The sequence below is a fragment of the Rutidosis leptorrhynchoides genome, chromosome 5 (assembly GCF_046630445.1).
Source record: "Rutidosis leptorrhynchoides isolate AG116_Rl617_1_P2 chromosome 5, CSIRO_AGI_Rlap_v1, whole genome shotgun sequence".
Classification (NCBI taxonomy): domain Eukaryota; kingdom Viridiplantae; phylum Streptophyta; class Magnoliopsida; order Asterales; family Asteraceae; genus Rutidosis; species Rutidosis leptorrhynchoides.
Window position 1 is genome coordinate 50,577,026 of NC_092337.1, and position 19,800 is coordinate 50,596,825.

General features: G+C 36.2%; 3 protein-coding genes and 1 non-coding gene across 4 annotated transcripts; all 4 read right to left on the minus strand.

Annotated features, from left to right (window-relative positions):
• Positions 1 to 861: 861 nt before the first annotated feature.
• TRNAT-AGU (transfer RNA threonine (anticodon AGU)) lies at positions 862 to 935 on the minus strand. Its single transcript has one exon. It is a non-coding gene; the product is annotated as a tRNA-Thr (tRNA).
• A 1,238-nt stretch (positions 936 to 2,173) lies between these two features.
• LOC139847832 (vacuolar protein sorting-associated protein 28 homolog 2-like) lies at positions 2,174 to 4,411 on the minus strand. Its single transcript, XM_071837560.1, has 3 exons — positions 4,223 to 4,411; positions 2,710 to 3,404; positions 2,174 to 2,401 (listed from the first exon to the last, which is right to left on the minus strand). Exon 2 carries the CDS (start codon positions 3,344 to 3,346, stop codon positions 2,717 to 2,719), a length of 630 nt encoding a protein of 209 aa, XP_071693661.1. The 5' UTR covers positions 3,347 to 3,404; positions 4,223 to 4,411; the 3' UTR covers positions 2,174 to 2,401; positions 2,710 to 2,716.
• A 3,588-nt stretch (positions 4,412 to 7,999) lies between these two features.
• LOC139846556 (two-component response regulator-like APRR1) lies at positions 8,000 to 11,502 on the minus strand. Its single transcript, XM_071836035.1, has 6 exons — positions 11,041 to 11,502; positions 10,451 to 10,609; positions 10,212 to 10,345; positions 9,960 to 10,124; positions 9,613 to 9,709; positions 8,000 to 9,289 (listed from the first exon to the last, which is right to left on the minus strand). The coding sequence occupies exons 1-6, from the start codon at positions 11,177 to 11,179 to the stop codon at positions 8,409 to 8,411; spliced, it is 1,575 nt and encodes a 524-aa protein (XP_071692136.1). The 5' UTR covers positions 11,180 to 11,502; the 3' UTR covers positions 8,000 to 8,408.
• Positions 11,503 to 17,863: 6,361 nt separating this feature from the next.
• Positions 17,864 to 19,567, minus strand: LOC139848610 (uncharacterized). Its single transcript, XM_071838332.1, has one exon. It carries the CDS (start codon positions 19,565 to 19,567, stop codon positions 17,864 to 17,866), a length of 1,704 nt encoding a protein of 567 aa, XP_071694433.1.
• Between the last annotated feature and the right edge of the window lie 233 nt (positions 19,568 to 19,800).

Sequence of the window (19,800 nt, forward strand, 5' to 3'; positions counted from 1 at the left end):
CTCCTATGAACAAGCACATTGGCTCCTCATATAAGGTGAAAACTCCGGTAGTCAAGCCCCACGAGTGAGAGACCTGGTACCGGGTGAATTGCGCATTATGCGCACCCTCTCGTCACACTCCCTTTTTGAACAATTTGACATAGCCAGGAATTTAACCCGAGTGGTGTGCTCAGGGGCGGAACATTTAAGGGACCAAAGGGGGTGTTCTTCATTCACAAGGATTTTAGCAGATGGCTCACTAACTCGGTTCTGGAACGAGAGATGGCTAGGTCCTAGCAGATCGCTTGACAGGTATAACAGGCTCTATAGGCTCGAGAAGGACAAGGACATTCTCAACAAAGACAGAGTTAAATGGCGTTAGCATTGAGGAACTCTTCAAAGGGAAACATCAGTAGCAAGATATTTTGTGTATCTGTGGATACATCAACTGGAAGAATCGAAACTCGGCAGTATATGGGAAAAATGTTTTGAGTGGCCCAATGGTTCTAAATGAAATCCAACTGAAATGTTTTGAATGGATTTTAAATAGATCAAAAAAGGTTTCTGTTGATTGGCTCTTAAATCCTAGGTGTGTTGATGTTCCTGTAAAGTGTAAACAATAGAGTAAGCATTGGTTAATCTTGTGGTTGCAGAATAAACTGAATCAATTTGATCACTGTAAATAGAAAGATAGGCATATCCTGGACTGCATGTACTAAAATGGGTCACCATGACACCTGGGTCATGTATATGCTATCTTATGTACTGTTAGTCTGTTACTTGTTGAGATATATAATTCCTTAGCGAATTTACAGTTTTGACTTTTGATCCAGTGTGCCTTGGTTATAAAGAATAAGGTAAAAAAAAATAGGGTTAAAAATATGCTTTCATTGAGAGTCGAACTCAAGACCTCCCGCTTACTAAACGGGTGCTCTAACCAACTGAGCTATGAAAGCTGCTGGTAGATGTCATTCAATGAATCTTTAAGAATATAAAATACTCCAAAAACATGTAAATCACAATTTGGGTAAATATTTATTCTGCATTTTTTTTTTGGTTGAAATAATAAATAAAAATAGATCTGAAATGTATAAGTGTTATTGATCTGAGTAATCTATTACTTGAGCAACGACCATTGAGACTCGACTAATAGAATCATATACTTATATGATTAACTTATGCGAACACATTGAACCCAACTAATAAAACATTAAAAACAACTATTCCCAAATTACTTCCTCACTACCATTTCCAATTACATTTTCTAACGTGGTTTCATTACCTGAAATATTATTTTTACTTTTAATTATCAACCTTGATGCTATAAACTAATTAACCATATGTATATCAAAAGTCTAAAGTGGACTTTAATTCTTGAAATTTGATTCAATATAAAGTCTAAAGTACCCAATTATACTACTACAAATTAGTCGTACCTGTTATTAAGTTGGCGACTGTTAAACTTTTTAGAGCTATTCGATCAGAACTCGAGCTGATATATATAGTACCTTGAAATAAATGGATGGGGTTCGAATATAAGAGACCTTGTGGACATCACTCACATCAAGAATTTGCTATATATATTGGCAACTTATTCACTTCGATCTAATGTATAGATTTTACAATTCTGCTCATGTTTGAGTACGCCACAAACAAAACAGAGATTTGCTGAATTGTCCCGAAGTACACAAACTACAGGTTTAACTAAATAAATTGCACAGAAGGCAATCATATTAAATATGCACTGTGCATTTTCTTGAAGTAAGCCTTGGCCGTACATTGTCCTGATGACATACAATTTGTTCACAAGACATCTAGGTTAAGAGTATTATAAATAATGTTTTAAACTCACAGCCACATAATACCGTTACTAAGGTGAGCTGATCAACATATTGCGACTAAAGATAAAACAAAAGAAAAAATGGATGTCAAGAGTAGTTCACCTGACTCGAAAAAAAAAAAAAAAAAAAAAAAAACCAAAAAAAAAAAAAAAATTCCAACCCATCCATTTTGCTACCCTAATACATTAGGGAGCTGAATATTATTCTATTAAGCAATTAGCAAATTTTAAGCAAACCATCCTCTTCAGCCTAATCAGTATTAGTAAGCCTATATATACAAAATTATAAAATATAAATAACTGTGACCTGAGGAAATGTTGCCAATCCACAAAGATAAAACCAAATGGTGTTGATGTTCTGAATAATACTAGTAAATTTCGCAATCAACAGTGCATCATCAAACAATGTTTCATACTGTAACAATTTACAGATCATAGTCATCTTACCTTACAAAAACAAACATTAAAAACGTCCATAGCAGGTGTGAAGGAATACAAACACATTATATGGCCCTATATACCCAAAGAATACTTGTAAGCAGAACTACAGGTACTCCAAATTCATGTCTGGTAAAACCGATCCTGCATAAAAAAGACCAAAAGATTATAACTATGCTGTAGGTTATGGAGTAATGGATCTAGTAAAAAAAGAAGTTACTCCACAAGTTTTAAATAGTAGTATTAACTAAGCTTTTTAATGATTGTTGTAGTGTTACTATTATTCAACAAATAACTGGAAATTATATGTAGTACAAGAAGAAAGATGCTTAAAATAATCAACATGAGACAGTAGTAAGAAACTGTTACAAGTAACCAAAACAATCAGGTGGTATCAACTGAGACAAAAACTACGATTTCATAATTTTACATAGTAATTTAAAAAACAATACCTCAAATTCATGATCCAGCAGTCGGCAATGCAGCCATGAACGAATTGTAAGACGATTCTAGATCAAAATGAAGCTGCCTAGCCTGCTGCTCAGTTAACTCATCTGCAGCCCCCATCTTCGCCAGCCGTGCGATCCACTCCTTCATCTTCGTCTTCCCTTCAAAATCCGGGGGTAAAATAGACAATTTGTTTAAAGAACCAGACAAATCAGAAAGCAAAGGAAAAACTTGATCAACAGCTGTCATGTTAAGCTTCAATGAGTCCATTGCAGTGATAAAATTCTGCACACACTCCGCCACAGTGGCGGCAGATGTCACCCCAGAAGCAGCGGCAGCCGCCCTGTGCTCCACCGTAGCAGGTACACCCGAAATTATAAGACGATTCATTGCAGAAGGGCAGTCCATCTTGTAAGTGTCGTGAAACCTCTCAATACTCGGTACAGTATCTTTAAGTGTTGACGAGAGTGTTTTAAAATGTGCTATAAGTTTCTGACACTCGATCTCATAATCAGCTGAAGGAATAATATCTCTAACGTAAGCTTTTTCGAGCTTTTCTGTAGCCTTAATAATCGCATAAAGTTCAGCAAAATTGTCATACATCTCCCTCTCACGTTTATCATTCCATAGCTTGACTTCCATCGTAACAATCGTGTACCTTCACTGTAGGTTATAAATAGTTCCAAAACAGCCACTAAACCTGAAGTGAATACATGACAGCAATTAAGCAATTATCTTAATATATAATATATAAATTATTTCTAGCTATAACTTATACAGATTCTATTGTTGGCTAAGGTGTTGTTTGTTTTTTAGGATGCTTTTGTCTGAAGATCAACAGGCCACGTCTATAAAGAAGATGTGGCCTGAAAGTCTGTATGCCGAATATTGAAGACTGTTTGTTTTAATGTCAGCAAAATAACTTAATCACGTCTGCAGCAGTTAGAAGCACATTTCTAAGTTGGCGAGATTGCAGACAGAATAAGACATTAATTTATCTTATGTCTTCAGCAAAACAAACAGTCTGCAGTAAAAACGTCTGTGAGCGCGCAGACATAAGACATAATAAGATCTACCGAACGACACCAATTGTTTGTCTGCTACAATTTGAGAGAACTATTCACTAGCACCATATAGGTTCAATAGACGATCTAAACCACAAAAACATTATACGTTTGCAAAAATAAGAATAATGAGGGATACAAATCAATGATACGTTTGCAAGTCATCGATCAAAGTAGACCGGGTCTGAACCCTAACATAGAATCAATTATAAAAGAATGAAAACCGTGAATCTAATTAACCAATTAGAGAGTATGCAAATAATTTGCAGCTGATCATCCTCACATAATACCAAAAGAGGGTATTAGGGTTCCGATTTCGTAACATCTAGGGTTACTTGTCAATCATAAACATATAACCCTAATTATGGTTATGAATTGTCTAGTAAATCTAAAGGAGACTGGAAGACATAAACACAAAGACGTGATTAAAGGAGAAACAGACGAAAGAAGATACCGGTAGTGTAATTAGCGGATAAACGGATGAAGATCCCCGGTGATGACGTGGACCAAGTAACAAATCTCCAACAAGTAATCGATGAGAAAAGGGTATACGTATAATTAGCGTAATTTCGACGGAGTATGAAACTTGTGGCTTCTTCAATTAGAAAAGATTTCAATTTCAGTAATAAGGGGGGTGTTTGGTTCAAACAAAATACGGAGTACGTTAAAAGATTAGGGAATAAAAACCTACTGTAGTTTTTTTAATCTGTGTCAAACATATATTCAATTTTTAATTTTATTGTATGCATCTCAAAATAATTATCCAAATACAAAATTTAACTAATAAATATCACTAAATTATATATTTTACCCTACATACTACTTTCATTTATTTGTGTTATAATTAAATCGATTCAAACTTGGGTTTTATATAATAGTAAAATTAACATTTATCAATCATATTTAAATCTAACAAAAGTTTATCAATCATATCTTAAATTTAACAAAAAATTACTACATGAATAATATTTTTGAGACGGAAAGAATATGCTATAAGGAAAAAACAAAAGTTTACCAACCATACCTTAAATTTTTCAAAAATTTATATGAATGATATTTTTGAGAGGGAAAAAATATACTATAAGGAAAATGTAAAGTTTTATATGTACATAATACAAAGATGTACACAACTTATTACTAAATAAATTCTGAAGACTAGGACATATGTATTTGTTGGTGTTTTTGTTTAATCTATAGTTACATCATTTACAAGTATATATTACTGTACTAGTGAAATGACCCGTAGAACCACAAGTTTCTTTAAACGAAATAGTATAATGATATATTGTAGATATTATTTTTTTGGACAGCAAATAGGATCACCTGAGGGGAACTAAACCACTCGTTGCGATCATCTCCCGTTTCGAATATGTCGATGCAGCGATAATAACCCCGCCCCATCGCTGCCCGGGAGGAAACTTTGAAACCGATCCAAGGGCACGGCCAAGTAAAACCCTCTCCCCTTTTACCCCGCAAACAATATGGAAAATGTGTCAAGAGTGGATACTTAATGGAAGGGGTGAAATTGTGTTTTTAAATATGTAGTCAACGGGGGTCGAACCTCTTACCTCCCCTAAAGGAGGCAGACCACCAACCGCTGGACCACATCACAACTTCGATATATTGTAGATATTAAGTGAATGTAAATACTAAAGTCATTTAGTTTAATGACCCATGGGACCACATATTTCGACTAAGAAACTTGTCGTTGTTAACTTGGTCAGAATAAATGAACTACATTAATTCTCCCACCACATTCCTCTAATTTTCATTACAACTACTATTTTCCTTGTCATAAATGGTACTTATTTAATATTAAAAGAGGGATTGAAAATATCTGGTTCAACCTTGCAAAAATCATGATTATTTATGAATTCTTCTATCATACTATATACCTCCATTTTATATAGTCACAATATGATATGACGTATGTTATCGATTTTCATATTTTTGTTGTTTAATAAACATACAATAATAAAACATTCAAGGTGTGATAAATTTCATCATCAAACAACGCATAAAAAAGAATAATTCTTTGAAAAAAACCATTAACAATGACATGAAGGTTTGTACATGTTTTTTTGGAAACAAAAGGTTATTGGATAATATGGTGAAGATCGAGAAAAATAGTTGTAAATGTTTGTACAAATTGAGAAAAAGAGTTGTGATAATATATGGTGGAGATGCTCCGAGATATATATTTACAAAACAATAATATCGTATTAAATATTAAATGATATTTTATTAATTATTTTTGCCTTCCAAATCGTCATTCATATATTATCGGCATTTATTTGTTATTATTTTATATATTTTTTTAATTAGAATTAATATCAATATAAAGTAAAAACATCATCATTATGAAAATTAAAGTGTAATTAGTAAAAGGATTACATAATCACTTTAGAGTTTTATATTTGTTTTTATTTTGTATTTTTTTAATTAGGATTAATATTAATATAAAATATAAAATAATGACATAAACATTATGAAAATTAAAGGGTAATAGAAAATTACGGTATAATAATTTATTTAAGTTATTAAATCATTAGTTACTATAAGTACATTTTTTTAATTATAAATTAATTAGGATTAATATTATACAAGTGATCTAGATTTTTTTTTCTTTTTATTTTTGATTTTTTTAACAAAGAAATTAACTTAATAATAACATCATCATTATAGGATTTTAATAGAAACTATAGATAGATAGATTAGTGTTTCTAGCTTGTTTAATATCCGAGTAAATTGAAATCGTGGTATTATTGACAAATTGTTAATTTTAAAATCAATAATTTAAGAAAGGATATAGAGATAGAGATAAAATTAAACTTTTAACTACGTCAAATTTACATGACATTTTTAATTTTTGATGATGCTTATTTGTTGATACGAGAAGGCTGCCACTTAGACATTGAATCTTTAATGTTGCTTTGATCCTCTGTCTTTGAAATTTTCCTTAAATTGTAGGGAGAATTCCTTCGTAAGTGTTCTAATGAGCCTTTAGACTTGGACATCTCACGCTTTTAGTGAAGGCAAAAAATAATTATCTTATCTATCTCTTATGTTAGTCTTTGAAGTTTCCTCAATGAGAAATGGTAAGGCAAATGTGCTTTTTGTGTTAGATTGATTCTCTAATTTAATGGTTTAACATTGAATGCTAGATTGTTCAACATTTAGTTGTTTCTTTTTTAGTGGAAATATGTCGATTAGGCTCCTTCCCTTAAAGGGCATAGTAACGGTAGCAGGTACTACAAGCCCTCTGTCCCACGCATTTAACCGGCTTGCGTGGTTCCTTCGATGCGTTATTATGACATATGAATGACAAATGATATTAAATTGTTCAAAAATGTGGTTATGTTTTTATGACATACACAAAAGATGATGATACTGACAACGGTATCGAATTCCCTAAAAGTTATAACATATTATCGTAACACTCTGGCGAATCATGATTCACGTCTCCAAAGTATTTACTTTGTAAAAAGGCTGGTGGAAATAGCCAGTTTTTTTTTCCTGTAAAGGTTCGCATAAGAGATCAGCCACGACCTGACCTTTATCAAAGATTATAAGGACTCGGTTTGAGAGAAGAGAATATAAAAAAGACAAGGCAAGACTCAGGATTCTGTTTCCCAGATCCCAGTCCACTGCGAATTTTCAGTACATGATATTAACAATCTGAGGATTCATGATTATCATGGGTGGTGATCAAGTGACTCGGTCTGTGAGACGCGTAGACAAAAGATAATATTCTAGAATCAGAATTTTGTTTACAGTCCATCTGCAGGTAACCAGATAAGATAGTCACAATCAGAGTGTTCACCGGTGTTGTGACCACACTTTAGTCTTTGTATTGTTCGGTTGTAGGATTCTGTTTTCATTTTTGCTTTCTATTGCTTTTACCTGTATGTTCTTGTGAAAACAGAATCCTACAAAATGTACAGGTAAAAGCAATAGAAAGCACTGAAAATCCGTTTGAAAATCTGCCCAAGTATATTTTCAATGCATACCATCCGCAAACCATTTTAATCAATAAATCATAGTGTTACCTTAATAAAAAAATACAAGTTTATTACCAAAAGAAACAAGAAAAAAGCAAATCATGTCAGAGGTCAATCCTACCCATTTCAACCCCCGCCAAAAATTACTCATTTCAAACCTAAGCCATTACCCAACCCGTCCATTTTACCACCTCTACTCCAACTCATTGACGTGAAGTGCACCAAAATAATAGACTTAAAAGTTTTGAGATTACATTAGATATTAAGTATGAAGTATATGTACAAAAGAAAATGAAAAGATGGCCCAAAAAAGCATGTAGATAAAAATTACTCCGTAGTTAACAATTACCCACCTGTCCTTCCAATAATCCAATAACCATGCGATGAATGGAAGAGACCCATCCGTTATATTCTCTATGATGATAGCTTCGCGAAGAGATGCTTCTAATATAACATTTATCGCTTCTTGCTAGCTTACACTGAATATCACTTGCTCCAGAAGTTGACATCATACCACCAAAGATCATCACAATAGCTAAAAATCAAAAATCTGTTCCGAGAGAGATCTTTGCATCAAAATTTGTATGTAAAATCACTTCAGTCAATCACAAGTTATTTGGGAGAATAATGTTTGCGTGTTTAATCTTCTTCATCATCCTCATCCTCGTCATCAAAATCAGTACCAGTGGGATGACCATTAAGATCCACATCTATCCCATTGACCTTCCTCACAAATTGTCCCCTGATACGCGGTCGTCTCTCAGCTAACATTTTCCTGTTAACATACCTAATTTTCTTATCAAAGCAACGATCTTTCCTCTTCTGCCTGAACTTGAGCAAGGCTGTTTGTCTGCGATCAACTGTTTGACTCTTCCCATCGTTAGATGATGTACTTCCAAACAAGGGCGGCCATGGGTGGGGCAACTGGCCAGGTTGTATGCAAAGATTAACCGGTGGGTAGTAAGGGAATGGTGTCATACCAGCCATGTGATGAGGAGGATAAGGGGAATGATACATTGAAGATGATTGTGATGATGACATCATAGCATGATTCATCGCTCCCTGAAGGTAATAAGTATAAGCAGCATGTGGATTATTATAAGCTGGAACGTTTGTGTGCGAGTTATTCCTCAACTCTTCTATGTTTGACGTTGTTTGCTGAAAGCACTCTGTTCGGAAAGGGGTAGTTGAAGACTCATCCAACGACACAGAATTAGGGAAACTGTTACTGCCATGAAAGTTATCCGTATTGGAAAAAATTGCTCTTGGTTGTGTTTGATAATTTTCTTGAGTATCTTCACCCGGCCTACTTTTTTCGGAGATATTTTGACCAAAAAGGTTTATGGGTGGACCTTCCACGTCATGACACACGATTGGTTCTTTGTGAACACTTAATAGTGGAGTAGTTTTATCAATAGATACAGAAACCACTGGTGTAGTTCGCTCTTTAACATATGTAAGAAAGGCTGAAGATTGACCGATCTGAAGCTTACTCTTCTTTGGGCCAGACATAAAATTCCCTAAAATCAAACAAGATGTAAGCCACACATGTATAATAAGTCCATCTAAGATTTTCTTTAAGAAACTGGACGAAGAAAAGATTACGATTCAATTAGAAGCAATCAAACACGTTCATTTTCTGCTGAATCCAGATTTACTTTCCAATTGTGATTTCAAAGATGAATAAAAAGCTATCTGTATATTGCCTTTAAAAAAAAAAAAAAGAGATGCTATCTGTAGAATTGATTATATATACAACTGATTGGTCTATTATGTTTCAAGAGCAAAGAACAAACGGAACGTGCAAATAGAAAAAAGAATAAGAACTAGAGAATGTGCTAACCTAGTTGACGGTCATTGGTTTCTGGCAGGCTAGATCGATCATTTGATAACCTAACAAGTTGTTTATCTGCAGGACCTGGAGCTAAAATCACATTGATCTGAAAAGGAACAAGCATGGTTAGCAAGTTAAATCACTAAAACCGATAAAAAGTAGAAAATATCAATGACTCGCATATTCAAGTCTGAGTTTCAGTATGTTAGAGAAAAACTGAACACAGCTAACGATAATGCTCATACCCATTTTTATGTTGCAAAACAAACAGCCTAACTCTATAACCATTATTGTTTTAGCTTGACAATCGATTTGTACTAAAGTAATTAACTTTAATGATAATGAGAGATCTTCACCTCATTTGTGTGATGAATTGTCATTGAGATCTCCGGATTGGAACTCTTCCGTGACTTCTCATCCGTATCATCCGAAAACATGGTACTGTTTGTGTTAACATCACTATGGTCCGAATGTACCAGATCGAATTCACAGTTGATGAGCTTCTTCTCAGTTAAACCAAGCTATCAAAAGTAAAGTTATTAGAGAAGTAAGAGTCAGAAACATAAAAATGGTCTACAACGATGATCTTTAAAGGCACGCTTACATACCATTCGCCTTCTCCTCCACATGTGTGTCCACAAATTCAAGAGCTCATTTGTTCGCAAAGGCTTCACAAGATAATCAGCTGCTCCAAGTCTGAGACACTTGACAACAAGGGTTACTTCATCCTGTGCAGACATCACTAAGATGATAGCAAACGGTAAATTAGTGAATCTCTTTCCTACATATAATATCATGAAAAATGAAAAAAAAAAAATCAAAAAAAGATCATTGACAGCAAGCTTACTGATCACAGGAATGCGTTGCAACTCTTTTCTCATTATGTATTTTAACATCTTTAACCCTTTGGCCATGGGAAGATCAACTTCTGAAAGAATAATATCTATGTTGGGTCCCTCGGCATTCAGTGCATCGATGACTTGCCTAGGCGATTTCACTGAAATCACTATAAACCAAAAAAACCAACCTCAGAGTTGATGTTTTATATCTTTAATTCCTTAAAGTAGATTACAATGCCAAATCTCTAATTGTATTTTGCACTATTTGCTATAAACTCAAGTGTCTTTCAAAGAAAAAACAATACTCTAATCCTAAGAATACTTCTTCAGATAGATAATAGTTTGCTTCAAACATCAAATAGACAACGAAATGAATGAACTTGTACACTTAAGCTTAGCTCATAGGATATATAAATGATAGGAAGTCAAAGAAGTAAAGTTATAACAAGCTGCAATCAAAACTTTACATAAGCTTATATACAAAAACTAATTAGATCTAATCAAATACTACTAATGAGGCATTGAGCTCCCAACTTTACATACAACAATTTAGAAATTAATCAGAAAATATTAAATTGATAAAGCATAACACACACACCTTGATATGAACATTTACAAAGAAGAGTAAAAACCTCTCCTGTGCCGTTCAAATCATTATCACAAAGCAAAATCCTAACTTTACTTCGATCTATAAAACCGTCTCCAGTCTTCCCTAGCAAACTTCCATTTGATTCCATCTCTCACAATTTCAATTCTAACATCAATCAAATCAAGCTCACTGAATCCTTCTAGTTCAATCACAAATTCATCAATTAGTTTTCTGCGCTATAGAATAGAATACTCATAAACCTAAAATCAACGAACCTAGGGTTAGGGCTTTTATTTCTAAATTAACTAGATTAGTAACAACTGATACTAGATTTGCACAAATTATATTAACGAATACACAAAAACCTAAACTTAAAACTTAGTTCAACAGCTGTAATCACGCTGATCAAATGGAGGAAGTTAGCAAAGGCGGCCGGCAAGTGTGTGTGAGAATTGAGAGAGAGAATTGGATATTTTGATTAGTATTTGATCTTGTACATCTTGTTGTGGATATTTACAGAAGTAGTGGATGCTAAAATACGCTGGATTTAGAGGAGTGATCAGAACCGTTGGATTTGGTTAAGTGTAAGGCGTAGATTAGAGAAGGCTGACGTGGAGAAAAGTGCGCGTAAAAGTGATTTGTGGAGCGCGTGAGGATGATTTGTTTAGGGATAGAGAGGAGGCCACGTCATTAAAAAGATATTTTCTTGTCGGAAAAGTGTAGATATAATCGGAAGGGACACGTGGTTTGGCCCAAGTGGGTCCGCGTTAAATAATTCAATTTTGGTTACGTTTATTGGTAACCAAACATTATTACAGCATTTTAAATTGATTTACATCAAAATTTTGTAGATTTTCTTTTTGGAACCAAAATTTTATAAAAACCAACCTCCCTAGCGAGAAGTTAGAAAAGCCAAAAAATTATAAAGGCTTCAAACGTCAATTGTTTCAACTTGCATTCAATTTTTCTCTACTACTTAACCAATTAAAAGCAAGAAAAGAAATCGAATCAAACAAACACTTTAAAAATTTGTAGATTTGGATTTTTCAAAAGATATTACATACTTTCATGTGAAAAACTGCTCTTAACCAACTTTATTAATAACATTTTAATGATAAAATGTTTTCTTAAGCACGATTTCACTTCCTTATTTTGATCACAAAATCAAACCAGATCTTCAGACAAGGTGTATCCATCTCAGATCGAAGGTGTATTGATCTCTGAACTTCGAAGGATCTACATATCTGAACCTTTCGTTCCTTTAGATCTGAACTTGTGTTCTTCATCTCATATCTGAACTTGGGTATTTTAGTAAGATTTTGTTTTTTCAAGGTGTATTCATCTCAGATCGAAGGTTCATTTCAGATCGAAGGTGATCAAGCATATTTTCACGGGGTCAAGGTGAACCTACGCTTGAGTGCATAAAGGGGTTAAGGACTAACAACATTCGGACCTCCGACGCTTAGTCGTGGATAACCCGCGTCGGTATCGTTTCGATCCCGATAGGGTGGCCGATTTGAGAGTCCACCAACAACCTAGCATACGAGGTTGAGTGGCCCAAAGACATGAAGGTTTCATAGTTCAATACATACCTGAAAGTCTTTTAGAGATCGTAAGAAGCTTTGTTCGTACGATAGAGATTTGTATGCTTTTTGTTTACGTATCAGTAAACGAATGTATATCCTTTTAGGGTTTTATGAGCTATGTATTTATAGGCTCACGAATTAGGGTTTTGGTAGAATCCCTTCCCTAATTAAATGCAATCTCATCCTTAACTAACTTTCATTATTTAAGGAATAGAATCCGTATTAATTATATCGTACATTCCTCTAGAATGTACCGGACCCATATGCAAGTAAACGAACTCGCATCAGATGGTATAGGCGCATAATGTGCGCCTATACCCGTATCATATATTTTAAATGGCAATTTATGTGCGTTTTAGGGCTTTGGATGCGCAATGCGCATAGTCTTGCGGATATGCGTATCATTAAGTCCCCCAGTTCGATGTTATACACAATGCCAATAAGTGTATAGCGTCGAACTAAAATAATAAAATAATATCTCCAATAATTCCCAATAATTACCTCGGATCTTAGGATTGTGTATTTTATCATGTAGGTAAGACATACATGACATTATATGCGTGTATGTGTATCCAACCGCCGTTTGCATTTAATGCAATATATTCGTATAGTTGAAAAACTGTCCTTTCGACTGTAATTCCTTCACTCGAGGTAACAGCTGTCACTATTTACCCTAAAGATAATGATGACAGCGTATGCAACTGCCCAAAGTTGCTATTATACGCCGATTATTAACTTCCGTAGATTGTGACACGTGTACGCTAAAGAATTATTCGTGTCATTTTCACTTATACTTGCCTATAAATAGGCAAATTACCTTTTTGGGGTTTTTTACACGCTCCTTTTGATTTTCAAATTTTGCTTGTTTTCCGGCAGCCATTTACTTTTCCGTTTCTAATCAGTCACCTGAAGGTCCATGCTTTCTTTCCTTCCATCTTTTATTTGCATTTTTGTTTAAATCTTACATCGATCCACCATGTCTTCTGACAAAAACGTTAAGGATATAGAGTCTTCAATTACCGAATCGGAGATTTGTCGAATCGTTCAACAATATCCTTCCCTTGAGCAATTTTCCCCGATTGCCCCTTTGAGTGGTCAACGGGCTAATGAACCACCAGAATTAATGGTTGCCGTATACGAGAAAGTAATGAAACTCGGTAACACCCGTATTCCGCCAACCCCTTTTTTTATGGACGTTCTTCGTCACTATTCTATCGGTATTAGCCAACTTCACCCGTATGGTGTCAATCGCGTTTCTATTTTTGAGATGTGGTGCCGCGCCAACGGTCAGAAGCCCTCTTTGGTTATTTTTACCAATCTGTTTCGTGCCTCCATGAGCGACGAGAGCTGGTACTCGTTTGACAATGTTGCCAGGTTTTGTGTTACCCCAAAACAGGGCGTGAAGGGGGCATGGAAAAAATCTTTTCTCTTTGTTAAGGCTACTTGCATTTCCGAAAAGTTTTACAGCATTCTTATCTGGTACTCCGGCAAGAAAGGGGAGAAAAATAAACCTTTGCCGATTCCTGCTGAGGAGGACAAATTTTATAAGTCCTGCCTTAACCTTCAACTTCCATCTCGCGTTTATCCCAATGTCCCTCTAGTTATTGGCTGCATTTCCACCGACTGGGCACGCGCTGATAAACGTCCTGTTATAATTAAAAACAAAAAGGGTATATCCCTTTCGCACCTGCATTACATAGTATATATGTTTAATTCCTTTTCCTCATACTTTTATGCATTCATGTATTTGCAGAGATGGATTTGAATGAGTTCATGCTATTGAAGACATCTGATGGTGTTGTCTATGGGCAGAAAGATCTGCACGATACTGATTCTGATGCGCACCCCGAGATTATCAAGGCTCCGACTAATCCAGCTGCTCCTGCTACCTCCAAGCGTAGAACAATCAGTCTGCATCAAGAGAGAGAAACTGACGTATCTTCCTTCGTCAAAATTCAGCGATCCCCTGCTGTTGAAACTTCGAAGGCGGCCAAAAAATGGCCAATCATAGGTTAGCGTCTTTTGTGCGCTTTTTATAACATTTTTATATTGCATTCACTATTATTGTGAATATATTATATTGCAATTTTTTATTGTTGCAGATATTAGCAATCCGATGGAAACTGATCAGGAGGTGCAATCTGCCAACCGTGCCCCTGCTACAGAAGCTCAAGTATCCCAAACAGTTCCACATTCTCCCGTTCACCATCAAGCAACTGTGGATCCAAATGTTTCCTGCGAACTTCCGCCATTTCAAAGGCGCACCAACTTGTACTCCGACGCCTCTTCACTTGATACAAGCCGCAACAAACGTGCCCGTCTCAATATTCCTACCAGCTTTGCTTTATCCCCTGACATGAATCTGGACTATTTTGAGGATTTTTTCAAGATATCCGTCCACACTTTTTCCCAACAATTTTCTCATCTAGGTGCCTGCGCTCCTTCTAATCTTGCTGCTAAGTTTGAAGGTCTTTCCCCCGAGGAAGATCTGTTTGTTGATACTCAAGTTATGATGTTTAATCTTGCTAAAGATATCAGTCGTTTGAAACAAAAGTCCAATTCCATAATTCTTGGTCATAAACATCTATCGCGTGAGCAAAGGGAGTTTGCCAAGCTTGATGCTGAGAAATAACATATTTCGGAACAGCTCCATCATGAGGTTGCTGTCCGTTTAAAATTGGAAGACAGGAATACCCATCTTGAGGGTGAGTGCTAGCATTTACTGAGTGAAATTAAGCATTCTGAAACTGTCCGTGTTGATCTTGAGTCGCAAGTGAATCATCTGTCCTTACAGCTTGGTACTGCATCATCGAAAAACTGCCAATTTAAAAAGCAGCTTGAGGAGTTAAATGCGGAGCACCAGAAAGTTGTTAACGAGCGTGATGATCTGAAGGCCAAGTGCGCAAGTATCCATACTGAATGCTCAAGCCTCAAAGTTGACCACTCGATCCTGAAATCCGAATACTCAACCTTACGGTCCGGTCTTCCTGAGATTGCAAAGCACATTATGGCTTGTCCGAGTATTCGAGTTCCGTTTGGCAAGGCTATAATTGCTGCTCGTGCGCTTGAGCGATCGCGTTTTTGGGATGTGGTGAAGTCAAACCTTTCTGTGCCGGATATTATTCCGACGCCAATTTCAAATGAGCTTGTGGAGGATGCTGATGGTAAGTGGACGGAAGCCTGTGCGGCTTTAGCTAGTTTAAGGATTCCTCGTCTGGAGGAGTTAGCTGAGAATTTGAACTTTTCCTCTCGTCAAGTAGTTGACGATGATTTGTTAGGTGGTGGGTTGGAGGGGCAGTGATTGCCCGCTTCCCACTGTCATGTATTTTTGCCAGCGAGGGATGGGCCCATCAGTTTAAGGGTTTCGCATCCCTATCTATATTTATGTATTTTGTTTTCAAAGCGAGATATACGTCTGATCGCTGCGGGCGAGGATTGTATATTCTCCTTAGTGTAGGGCACCGTTCCAATTAAGCCACCCATAGTATATTAGTAGGTATTTATTTTAAACGATATGCAGAAGAGTAGAATTTTATCTGCCTTTTCTTATACAATGTTTGAGTATAAGACATTTTCTGTTTGCTAAAGGCATTTTAATATAAACATTGCTCTTCCTATCGTTTTATGAATAGTTTGAATGTATTTTGCTATATGCGTTTCATTTTTGTTTGCAATTTTGTAAGCGGTGTATTTGCATTTACGTGCGCATTATAGCAATGAAATAAATGTCATTCGCATATGACGGGAGCGACCCTTCTATACGCGTATAATCTTTTTATTCTTTGAAGCAAACCAATGCTTATATACATTATACTCTTGAGTTTTTAAATTATTTGTACGCATTGATAAACCAATATCGAATCCGTCTATATAAGCAACCCAATGCTTATTTCAAGAGTCTTCCGGACAATCCAATGTCCGTGGAATGGACAAGTAACCAAACTTGTATTTTATAGTCATGACTTTGCAAGTCTCCGTCTTGCGCGGTATACGAGCATTTGAAACAAACCAATGTTTTACTACTGTTACCATTAAAAATAGTATTAGTAACCAAACTAAACTATGCCACTTGGGATTCGGAGTGCGTCCCTGTGCAGCTTTAGGGGCATATAAGTAACAAAATGCACAAATTAAAGGCCTAAATTGCATGATTCAATTTATTAAAAGGTAATTCAAATGACAGAAATAAAAACATAACAGAAGTGCAACAGATATCCGGGTGATCAATCCTACTGTTGCTATCTTTTACTCATTTGCGCCGTTTTATTTTTACGCATGCAAGGCGCATCATGTCAATTTTGTCTCTGGCCTTTGTGCCCCTCCTTATTATATTTCCCGATAACTACATTATCTGGGTTATTCACCACGCAATCACTTCTTGGGTTTTCGTTTTTCCTTACCGCTTTTGATGTGGCAATGCCATCATGTATTTTAACCCTTCGTTGCTTTCGTGGCCTTTTTCCTTTTTCATTTCCCTTTATCTTTTCACGGACTATCTTCATGGGTTTTTTGCTTCTACGGTGTTTGTCCCGCCATTCATTTGGTTGCCGTTGTTTTAAACGCCATAAACCTCCTGCCAATATAATGTCCGAGAATAAATTTCGACTTCAATTAGGGTAAATTTTTTTAACTTTGTTGCTATTTTACGCAACTTACCTCTTCCCGACGACCATGTTTGAATGATGTCAGTAGATATTCGGGTATGCACGTTTTGCTTTACATCAAGCCTTTTAGGAGCATCATTTTTTACAATTATGCCGATTATTGATGATGCGCACAAGCTATTTTTGGGCTTTATCTGTGCGTTCACCCTTGTATTTTGCTTTTGCACCGCAAGTTGCCGTTTTTTGGCGTTAGGTAATTTTTCGACCTTTGCATGTGCGACTTCTTTCTTACTCCTTGGTTGGCGCTGTCTCGCTGAACCAATAATGTGAGTGCGGATCTTTTTTCCGCAATTTCTTTTGACTTCTTGGTTCATCTCAACACTTTTTCTAAGTTTTTTCGAACCCTGCATCTTATAATAACGTACGATATTTTTAAAACAGGTCGTCACGACGCAGTTTTTATGCACCCTAATTATGTAATTAAGCGTTTATCTTAATTGTTGCTATCTTTAAAGTAAGCGATTTTATTTCAAATACAAATTGGTGCTTGTAATTTTTCCTTAACAATTGTGACATTGCAATATGAAATATCGAATTGAAATATTTGTATACCTATGAGTGTAGCGCCTCTTGGGTCATTCGCTATTCACTTGACTGCACATCTTTTTCTTTCTGTCTCATAACTTTTAACCTCTTTCTGTTCTTCTCATCCACTTCTGATCTTATGGTTGCGATTCCCCTTTTTGTTGGGAATTTTAGCATACCATGTATTGTCGACGGTACGGCACCTAACTTTTTCAAGGTGTTCCTGCTTAACAATGCATTGTGCTCAGCTTTTGATTGGACTATAGCGAAATCGATTTCAACATCACTTTTCTTTTTATCATTAACGTCATCTCGTAGTTCTAATCCAATTTTAATTATTCCTAATGACGGAACCATTTCACCAGCAAAACCAAACAAAGTATCTGCTTTCTTATTCAATTGTGACCTAACTAACATAGGCAGTGTCATGTAGCAATGTTCATATATTACATCTGTACCACAGCCAATATCTACGCACAATCCCTTGAGTTCCTCATTACAGCTTTTGATGTATCCTTTAACTATCACGGGTCTATTCAACCAGTCCCTTTCACTTGCATCGAACGAGATTCCTACTTTTCTCCAATCTCTAACCTTTCTCACATTTGCTATCACCTTCTCGCTTGTTACCATATTTATGGTTTTTTCTGCTTCCCCCGCTTTTAGTTCGCTTTTCTTTTGCCACAGAAATTCTTTTTCCTGTCTTGACTTTTGGCCTTCTGTTTTAGCCGATCTCTTCAAATGCTGCAACCTTCCCTTTTTTAGTTCTGCAACCACCCTCTCGATTAGCTGCCTGCACTTATTAGTTTCATGACCGAAATCATCATGAAAATCACAAAACTTTGTTTTGTTCTTTTTTGCATAATCGGGTAGTGGTGTTGGTGCTTCGAACTTTTTACATACTGACTCAGTTGCCAATATCTCCTTTGGCGTTTTGCTGAGATCTTTTATTATTGCATAATTTTCATCATGAACGCTTTTGTTCCGGTAACTACCTCCTCCTCTACTGCCGTTGTACCGTCGATACTTATTGTTATTATGGTAACTTCCGCCTTTGAGGTGGCTATTATTATTATATCTCTTCGCAGATCCAGAACTCTTGCCCTGATCACGATAGTGATCATCATCATTATTACCTTTGCCCAGGTAGCTTTTTACGCAATTCTGTGTTATATCTTCTTGCGCCCGCATGTAATCATGCGCCTCCTTTATTGCTTCTGCAAACGTTTGTGGAACTTTTCTTCGCAGCCTCTGCCACAGAGATAGGTGCTTTTCTATATCCAGGCAGTGTATAAACCCTGACACCTTTTGACTTTCCGGTAGATCTGGTATTTTAGCCACCTCTTTGGTGTATCTATCAATGATCTCACCCAAAGATTCTTTGGGTTTTTGCTTTATGTCATGGCATTCCACATGCGTTCTTCTGCGCGCGCGCAAACTATGAAAATTAAGTAAAAATCGGGATCTTAAATCTGCATATCCTGTTATGCTTCTAGGAGTTAAATTATTGAACCACTCTCTTGCCACTCCCTGCAATACAATTGGTAGCATATGACATGCTACCTCATCTCCCCAATTGTGGGTTCTTGCCGTTCTTTCAAATCTTTGTAGGAAGTCATCAGGGTCAGATAACCCATCGTAACTTCCTAATGTTAACGGTATTACAGGTGCTTGCGGGAACGGGTGATTCGCTATATGTGCAGCGAATTTTTCTGTAGTGGGAGCCACCTCTAAAGATTGTCTTGCTTTATGCCCTTTCATTACTGCAAACTAGTTTTGCATGAACTCCTGAAATCGCGCTGGCTCGTTAAGTGCTTGCGCCAAATGTGGTGGCGCAACTTGCTGTAATTGTGAAATAAAATTATTTGAGCTGCTAGGCTCCAGCGGATTATAAGGTGCACTCCCCTCCTCACCCTGTTGTTGAGTTCTTATTATCCCATCCACATTTGGTTGGGCTGGTGCATAAGTCATTGTTGCTTGAAGCGGCGCTACTG